At 34.2% G+C, this 10,142-nt stretch overlaps 1 protein-coding gene across 1 annotated transcript in view; it reads right to left on the bottom strand.

Annotated features, from left to right (window-relative positions):
• The window catches only part of DNAH5 (dynein axonemal heavy chain 5), a 108,666-nt gene that overhangs the window by 52,205 nt on the left and 46,319 nt on the right, over positions 1-10,142 (bottom strand). Inside the window, 6 exon segments of the mRNA XM_019613825.1 lie at positions 3,190-3,431; positions 5,041-5,187; positions 5,712-5,865; positions 8,187-8,294; positions 8,852-8,986; positions 9,311-9,505. Of these exon segments, the coding sequence (XP_019469370.1) occupies positions 3,190-3,431; positions 5,041-5,187; positions 5,712-5,865; positions 8,187-8,294; positions 8,852-8,986; positions 9,311-9,505 (981 nt within the window).

Below are 10,142 nucleotides of genomic sequence, written 5' to 3'. Positions count from 1 at the left end.
AGGAAAGAAAGGAAAGAAAGGAAAGAAAGGAAAGAAAGGAAAGAAAGGAAAGAAACAGCTTTGTGTTTCCTGTTGTTTGTTGCTGCCATTGAAATAAAACATCGAATTAGTGAAACTTCCTTTGTCCAACACTTACTTCAACACAATTTCATTTAGTTTCTGTACCACTCTGAAATGATGAGGTAAAACAGGTCTGATAAAGCAGAATATAATGCCAATTTTCTTTTTTTTTTTGCTGTATTTTCTGATGAATCTACAGCTCAATTTAATCCGAAATGTTCTATGAGTGTTGTGTGCAAATAAACAGGGAGAGAATACCAATGTAAGGAGGCAGAGCTGTGAAATCATAACATCAATAGGCCTTAGGCAGTGTTGTAAGTACAGAAACTGGAATCTCACGGGAACCACTGTCCTAGATGCATAATTTTCACTTACACTTTTCCAAATATCCATATTAATTTAAAAAATAAAACAATTAAAAAGCACAGTGTTGCAGTAATATACATAAGGCACTTGTGTTCACTGCATTTGTTTGCCTTGGTAAAAATTCAGGAACAGTTAAATTATTAGAAAACTTACCAAAAACTATTTTTTTTTTTCCAATAACAATGCAAACATTCTGGTCTTGGTAAAAAATTATATATATTAAATAAATTATCGATGATTCTCAAGTGTTGCAACAACTTAACAGCCAGATTCATATGACTTCATAAGAAGAGAAAGGAGAACAGCTCCTAGACACTACCAGAGAGAATGGTGGAGATCATAAACAGGCTGGAAAGCAGAAAAAATGAATATTTCCTGTTGTTCCCAATCTTTGAGCATTGTAAAGCAAATATATTTCTGAAATCATGGTGAAAATTTTGTAGAAATCTGCTCTTGCCTTAGTTTTACTAGCAAAAGAACAGTTTCTTCCGTCTTTTTTTTGTTGTTGTTGCAATAAAAAAAATGAATACCCCAAAATTTTAGGTCAGATAGCTAGAGGTATTTTACTCAGGTAGAAAAAAATAAGATATTAAAATAACTAGGAAAAAATATTTGATTGCATCACTAATCTGAGAAGGGAAAAAAAAAATCAAGAAAAAGATACAGAGATTCTTTCTTCTGCTTCTGGTTGAATTTCACAAGGTGAAATGGATTGTAATTGTCTAGCTATAATATCCATTTGCAGTTTTTAGCTAGAGTTTGTGTTACAGTTTGGTATGGACCTTAATGAATTATCAAGTCTTCTCTACTCTTCCCAAAACTTCTTCATCAGTCTCATGCTCAGGACACACCTTCCCCAGGGGCTTCACTATCTCCTGCTCCCTGAAGTCAGGACTTGAACAGACAGATACTCCCTCTCTCAGTTTCTGTCTGCACTGAAACCTTCTATATGTTAAGAACAGCTGATCCAGGCAGTACCAGAGACCATATCCTGGGGCACATCAACTTTTCCTTGATTACCAGACAAATCAGGAAGTTATAAGCAAGGAACCTGTCAAAGAAAGCTAGTAATACTTACGTGCATAAGAAGTTTTATGGGTTTAAAAGATGAGAAATCTGAGAATGTAAAGTAGGACCTCTAAAACTTGAAACGTCTGAAAATTAATACAAAAGCCAACTGTATTTGTTTCTGACTAGTTAAGTAACATTGCCTCGATGAGCCTTAAAATTTTCCACAGGTATTCTATACTTGAATTGGAAAATAAAAGAGGGAACAAGACTGTGAAACTCATTTTAAAAGTGATAAACAACTTCTTAAAAATGAGAACAGCAAAATTCAGTCCCTGAACTCTCAGTTTGTTGTTTTGAATCTGCAAACAGGGAGTAAATTATGTCCTATTTTTTTAAATAGGAAGACTACATTATTTCTACCTTAAAATTAAAGTTGAAAGACCAGGATGAAGAAATGTTAATTTAGGATTATACAGAAGAGAAGTACTTGGTTTTCAAAAGAAGCTAATTAAGTAACTCTCTTTATGAGAACAGGAATTTGTCTTAGAAAAAAGAAAGAAAGTTTCAATTTCTGATATTCATGAAACATTTCATGTTTTATCAAAGCACAATAATGTCAACAAAATATCATCAATAAGACTGCCTAAACATGACAAAAAGTAAAGAAAAGATAAATATATATTTATTTTAATTTAATTAAAGAAATAAAAAGGGTTAATCCTGAGAAGCCTAGTTTATGGGTAAATTTCTAAGACAATAAAGGCTTTATAATAAAAATAAAAGTAACCTGCAAACTTTTTTTTCTTTACTGCTATTGTTTCCACCATTTCAGAAAATTGGAGTTTAATGTTGAAAGTTCTGTTGAGGGATATTACTGGGCAACATTATGTTGACTCTTGTCAACTCTTGTATTTCATCTTAACCAAGACATTTATGCTCAAGTCTCTAAACATGTCTTTCACTATATTGATGTCATTACTAGTGGTCAGTCAAGATGAGGATTTATTTTTTTTTTATGAGCTTTGGCCATGTGGAAGACAACATCTACAAGAAAAAAACCTTTATAAATCAGATTGAAATTTGAATATTTTATATACTGTTCTTCCCTCTAAAACACATCTATAACGTGTTCTGTTTTCCTAACAGTACCATTGCACACAAAACTGCAGAAACTGCATAACCACTGCTTGTTCTTTTTTTTTTTTTTAACAATTTTGCTTCTAGGAATGTTAAATTGACAATTTATCAGGTAAGAATACACATTTAAAAATCAATCAAAATTTGTAAATCCTGCACTGACTTTGTTTATGGTTCTAAATGCCAACTGCAGTCAAGTTTATGAAATATCAAGAGAACCCCTATTTTCTTCAGGACTGGTAGATTCCTGAACTAGCCTATTGACTATTTTTCCTTGCTCTGAAATTATAGCAGGAGCTGCTACAAAGTTGGTATTTTGACACTGGAGTTGCTCTTCAACTGCATAAAATACCTTGAATTACAAATTTGTTGAGATGTGAAACATCCAAGTTTTTAAAAGTGTAGTATGTTGACTATGTTCTGAAAAAAAATCCATCTTTAATACAAACAACCATAAACTTTGCTATTTTAAATTCTCAGATATAAATTTATACAGGATAAAAGCTGTTTCATGTCTAAGCACAAAATTAAGTCCTAAAGTAACAACAGTGAACTGCTGAATGTTAGAAATAAAACTTTCCATACATAAGCAAATATAATTCTTTGCTACTGTACCTCAAGGATAGGGCTCCAGTTGAGAACTGATGAGCTCATAAACACCATCCCATTCCTGGAGACTGTTGCTGGAGAAGCATTATCAATATTGTGAGGTTCAAAGACTATTTTACAATTTGGTGCCATAGGTATGCGATCTCCATTTGCAAGTGTTAGAGTCCTGTTGTCATCCAGGACAGAATTAAGGTTCTCAATCCAAATAGCATCAACTGGACCATCAAGAACTATCCAGATGTGGTCACCTGCAGTCCAAAATGATTGACAAAAATGCCTATGAAAGAAGTTTCAGTTTCTTTCAAGGATCAGTTTCTTCTGTCTTTAAATATATTTTGCACTAATTCTGAACTCATGAACACAGCTACAATCTCATCTTTAAATACAATTTCCATTCCCATTACTCACTTTCAATTAAGTGCTTCATTTTTGTCACCTTACCATAATAGTTATCCTTTGCTCAGTATATAAAGTGTCATAAGCATAATTCATCACTCTGTAATAGCCTGAAACAGTTTTATGGATTCATTCTTCAGTTTAATAATAAATCGGATTTATTTCAACTCACAGAAAGCAACATAAAGATAGAAACAACAGACCTATTTTAAACCAACATTCATCTGTTTCCAACATGCTATTGAGATTAAATGAAAGAAACACTTGAAAAGTCACTCTCTTAAGTAGCACGCTTACTTTCATATCTAATGGAGGTCAATCAAGATTCTTTTTTTTTATACCTGTGCTTATAAACATGACCCTGTTCCCTTTGAAGTTCCTCAAACTCTTTCCATTTAGTATTGGAAATGTATCTCAGCACCTGCATGTGTTTCCTAGGAGGGTCTAGGTCCTGCTTGCATGACTTAAATACTGGGCAACACTCTTGCCCTGGCAACTCTGTTGGATTCCAGCTCCCCACCTCTTAGGTTTCCAGCCCTGCTGGGCATTTCCAGATGGCTCTGTAGTCAGAGATCATCCCAATCTCATCTGCCTTCAGAGTCCTTATTTCCTATGCCTAGGTGCTGAATTGCTAGGCACAAACCAAGATGGTTCAGGCTAAGTAACCTCCTCACCTCTAAGCCAAATACCATTGCATTTATAGGTTTTTCATAACTACAGTGCAGGTTTCTCAAGCATGAGATGTTTTGGAGTTCACTTCATAAAGATGCGTTACAAGAGTATTGCAAATAGTGAATCTTATTGAGAAAGTCACAAGAGTATGCTAACTTAATATTTCATGCTGAGGGAAAAAATCGAATCAACAGTTAATGCTATGCTGCATTCTCAAGGGCATTACATTTCCAAATTTGAAACAAAACTATTAAAATTAAATCCAATTTTTTTCCTACTGTAAGGAATCTGTGTACTCAAAGAATACGAATTTTGTTGGAAAAATGAATAAACAATGTTAAATTTTCTTTATTCCTTTTCATTTCCAACTTTAGTCATATAGGCCTAATGATAACATCACATACTAATATTCAGACATAAGAAAGAAGAACCTGTATAGCAACAAGTTATCAAGGTCTTTTCTTTGATTAAAATAACAGGCTAAGAATATGACAAGATTATTTTATATATGCTAGGCAGAAACTGATTGCCTAAAAGGGCTACCAGATATGACACTACCAAAGGAGATTCACACCCTTCTGTTATGGCAGTTTGAGACCAAGTGAAAATGCTGACAGCATCAAAATTTTGTCACATTTCATTGCTGGGAGAGAAGATTTTGATCTTTCACCTATCATTTCAAAGAAAAGGATCAGCAAATTCTGCGAAACAGTATTTGCTCTCCACAGCTTGAACATAAAGCATTTAGAATGGAGAATTTTTAAGTACAATTACACTTTTTTGTCATACCTTTCTTGGCTCTTAATGTTTTTCTCCAGAGAGAGGAAAATATTCCATCTGTCCAATCATTTGTTGCTACATCAAGACGACCAAACATCTGCGGTGCCGTTATAGCTTTAGGATTCATTCTCATTTCACGATGAGGCTGTCCACAATCTAGGCAAGCACATCACTAGTTAGTTTTGGTAGTTATATTCAGTAGGCAGAGAACTTTTAAAAATTCAAAAGCTTTTCATAGCTTAATAAGTATTTGGCATTATAAGAAACTGTGTACTTATTTGCTAAAGTTTGTAGCTGGAAAAAACTGATAGAAGTAGCAGTTATTTTATACTGCAGATGAAGACACTGTCTTGTTAATTATGTTCAAAAAGGAAAAGGGCTAAGTACTTATGATGATGAGAAGCTTTCACCATTACCTCAGCTGAATCTGTGAGACACTTCAGCCACTTGTTCCAGCTGCCTACCCAGACAGCACTGCTCTCAGTGTCACTAGAATAAAAACTTCTGATATATGCAAAACTGGATCTTTGAATGTCAGTGAAGTGTTTTTAAAAGATACCACCACAATACTATTTAGTATTAATTTTTCCATTAATTTATCCTCACAGTGATATAATTGAGGCTTTCTATAAAGAAACAAAGCAAAATTATAACATTTTACAGTAAAAATGCTCACATACCTGTCATGGCTTTCATCAAAGTGTGGATACAAGCAGTTTTTCCTGAACCGCTAGGCCCTAAAGTCATCAATCCATGTCTTACTCTCTGAGTTTCAAAAAGTTGGATAACTTTCAGTTTCCAAGGAGGATGACAAACAAGTCCAGCATCCTCCACCTGTAGATAGTGTCAGAAATACAAAACATCATTATTTTAGTCCACAGGATATCTTGATATTTTATAAATATTTCATCAAAGAAGATTCTGTAAAGTGTTTGCATATATAACAGCTACTTGGAAAAAGAAGTTATTTGGTGTTCAAATTTGTACTCAGTACAGTAAGCTCTGATAAAGTATTTTCTTTTTCTAGCTCTATAAGAGTTACTCTATCATTTTAAGAAAAGACAGGAAATTTATAGAGACACTCTTAGTAGCAATGTCTTTCATAGCTACGAAGCGTCATTCACTTACCTCTCGGAAAGGTTTTTTTTAATTATTGTTGACATTTCTAATTATAAAGTTACTTAAGTGTCTACAACACCCAAAAATTCTTCTACAAAAAAATTTGTTTGATATTTATCAGTGTACAGAGAGACCTTTGAGAATCATCTTCGCATGATTCTTCTGAGAACAGATGTGATGTTTTCCCATTTTCTACTAGTTACAAGCTTAAATAAGTTATCTCCCTATAAAGACATTAGTATAACTTGTGAAAGTGACTTAGCTGGAAATGAGTAAGAGAAAAATTGGAACAATTTCTAAAGGATTCAGACCACTGTATATGTCTTTGACCAAGTCAAAAAAATTCTTAAAACTCACGATCATATTATACAATTGAAATTCCCAAAATAACAATTATAATTTATTTTAAAAATAATTTCTGTGTTTAAAATATGTTCCAAATACGTTCCAATTTCAGAAAATATTATCAGTAAAAAAAGCAGTAACCTTTTATTAAGAGTTGGGTTGGGTTTGTTTTGTTTTGATTTTTTTTGAGTTTTTTAATTTCTCTGCTTTACTGTTACATGATTATCTGAGGAATTCTTCAAATTCTGGAGGAATGTTTAATAAAGCTGATCGTGTAAGTGTTCATACTTCATTAACCTTCTCTATCCCACTGATGTTCTTACGCTAATCCTATTAGTGTTTCAAAAGATCTAGTGAAAACCAAAATAGAAGAAATGCCATTTTCCTTAAGCTCATGTTCTCTGTTTAACTTCATACAACTATTAAATTCAGATTCACATAAGGCAAATATACACAGACATGTTTTCCAAACTGATCACCACAAATGATTCACACAGAAAACACAATCTGTCACAATCACAATTCAGTGACATCTGTTAGAATAAGACTAATAATTACATGCCAAGAAATATTTACTAGAAGTGACTTATTGAAATGTCCACCTCTTGAGTGAGAGAAGACAAACACCCCTGGTGGAACACACTGGGAAATCCATTCCATGATAGTCCCCTAAGTGGCGTGACCTGTGACCTTAGCTGTTAGCAAATACCAGGAGAGCCTGGTATGCCAACTCTAAGGAAAACATGGAGTGTGAAGCAGAGTGGAGGTCCCGCAGCCAAATGTGATCATCCTGCAAGGATGGGGACTTGATGATATTGATGGAACTGATCAATTATCTTATTTCTCTCAGCCAGCCCCAAGCTAGCAGTTTTCCACCCTTTGGTCAAAAACAGGTTCTCTGAGTGAATTTTGCAAAACAAGTATGCTTGACTAGAGTCACTCAAGATCCACCTCAAAGTAAGAAAATAGTATAAAAATAGCTTAAGATAGAAGGATTTCGGGGGAAGATACCATCACTGATAAGTCAGCAGACCGCAGTTGATTTTTGGGACCAGCTGACAGGCTGGGCCTCTCTCTTCCCCCTGATAGGGATTTCTACTGGATGAGATCTGCACACTCAGCTACATGTGCTTCTGTGGGAAACTTAGAGGTCTCTATAGAGTTATTCAATAATTTAGCACAATTGCAGTCAGCTGTATTATTCGTGATCTCGGTTAATCTCACATGTTTTGCAGGCAGTGTATTTGTCATTGCCAATCCAAAAGAATCTATAATCCAGTGATTTAACAAACTGGACTAATCACTAATCTAGCCAGGAGAGTTCTCATTCAGTGTGGCTAAATACCTTAAGAGCGGTTGTGAGAGCACATTTAGAATAATTGGCACTGCATTATTTGTGAATCCTTAACAGCAATAGCTCATATATTGAATGAGATCAGATTTATAGCACTGAATTGGACACTGCTCAGAATCTAAGCTACGCTGCCCCTCTGATATCTGAGGATGAGCTGGAAAGCAAGGGGGTTTATTTTCTGCCAAACTTCTTTGCCTTTTCACACAACACATGCCAATGGTAAAGATTTACAGAAAAGCTTCCTATTACTAGCTGGATAGATTCAAAACCAGTAATGTTCTTAGACAAGTCATCATGCTAGTAACACCACAGAAGTATAAATCGACAGAAATATTACCTGTTTGTCAATGGCAGCTTCCAGTTCAGGATAGCTTTCTTTATCAAGGTGGATATCAGGAAATAGATCTTCAATTAAACTCAGGAATAAGGGTTCATCTTCATCAATCTAGTAAAAGTCAAAAGAAAAAAAAAAAAATTAAAACCTATTTTCCAAGCATCTTGGAAGACAATCCTTAACCCTTGTTGGCTGAAGAAATATTTCAAAATGTAAGGAACTGCCTATGTTAACCCTCCAAGTGGTAGACATACTAGCAGAACACAATAGAATGAGATCATGATGCTTCCAATAATCAGTAGTTATTGAAAAGAGATTTCATTAACAATTTAAATCAGATGAAACGGCACTCATTAGTACAAATAACATTATTTTAAAATAATGATTAAATAGAAGAAGCAGAAAACATTAGGCCAAAACCTCCATAGAGGCTCTTATATACTCCTATTTGGCAATCTACTTCTGTAGGTAGCAGTGGAAATATGTTTATTACAAAAAATCTGAACAGGCCAAGTCATACAGGGAATGCAACATTTCCAAGATAGGATCAGAGTAAAAGGCCATAGGCAATATTCCTGTGAACACCTGAACAGATTTAAACTGTGTTTCCCAAAAATAAGTGGCTCCAAAGTACAGGCTGCTTAATTTACCAGGTTCTCAGAGCTTACCAGTTTAGACAGGTTCATGTCTCTCAGCACACGCATAACTATGGTAGACTCAGTATCTGTAGGATTTGCTCTTTTTGCTGCTCCTAATGTGCGTAGCACTGACAATATATTCCGCAAGCCAAAATCATAATGCACCTAGAAGATACACAAAGTTTGGGAAAAATTTCTCCTAGTTTATGGGGATGAAACAATTCTTTTTTATCATTTAAGGTATAAGAAGTGATACATGCAGCACAAATGCCTCCTAACACCTGCTGTGGGTTACTCACAACAGATTCTGAGCACCACACAGTCATTCCTTTAGGGGGATGTCAAAAAGAACTGGAATGCTAGAAGTGAGAAAATTTTCGGGTTGAGATAAAGACATATTAATAGGTAAATACATAAATTAATACTAATAACTTGCGTCACTATTTATAATTTTTCCTAAAGATAATTCTTTTCTCAAATGAAAATCACCTGCTTTGATAGCTGTTCTTCACAGAGCTTGTACAATGTAAAGAATTTCCTTGCCAATATAACATTAGCAATAAAACCACAACTAGCCAACTTGACACGAATTATAATTTGACGATCAGGAACCATCATGGCCACTGAACGGAAGTTGATCTTCAAGTTTTCAGGAAGTTCTTGCCGTCCAGCATATCCTGGATTCTACAGAAAATAACAATTTTTGAAGTTAACTGCACCTTGCACATGTTGAAGAAACAATAAAGGAACATATTATCTGATTAGACAATGGGTGTCCAACATTTTGGCTTACCTGGGCCGCATTGACAGAAGAATAATTGTCCTGGTCCGCATATAAAATATATAAAAGTTAACGTATATAAGTAATGAAACAATTTTCATTTTTTATATTTTTACAAAAACATTTTATTTTAAAAGAAGGAAAAAAATATATAAAACTAGTGGAATACTTGACCTTGTTTTTGCAAAACTAATGCATCAGTGTCTGGTTTGATGGAAGTGGTTGCAATTATCAGTAAGTTCTCAGGGTTCTCATCAGAGATTTTAGATCTAATGTTTATCTTTGTAATTCATCTTTGAAAACAATTGTTCATAAATGGATGTGCTGCCAAAAAGCGATGACATGAATAAGATATGATTGAAGTGAGGAGTATTTTTCTCTGGTAAGAGAGGTCTTATAAAAGTCTTGTAAAGAGACATGATCAAGGTTTTCTTTGAGTTGAATATCTGATTGCAACTTCATACATCTCATTTGAAAATTTGAAGGTAATGTATTTATGTTAACTGAAACTGGAGTTGCAAATATACCAAAAAATTGTTT

This window comes from Meleagris gallopavo, chromosome 3 (genome assembly GCF_000146605.3).
Source record: "Meleagris gallopavo isolate NT-WF06-2002-E0010 breed Aviagen turkey brand Nicholas breeding stock chromosome 3, Turkey_5.1, whole genome shotgun sequence".
Taxonomy (NCBI): Eukaryota; Metazoa; Chordata; class Aves; order Galliformes; family Phasianidae; genus Meleagris; species Meleagris gallopavo.
This window is presented reverse-complemented; position numbering and strand designations above follow the sequence as displayed.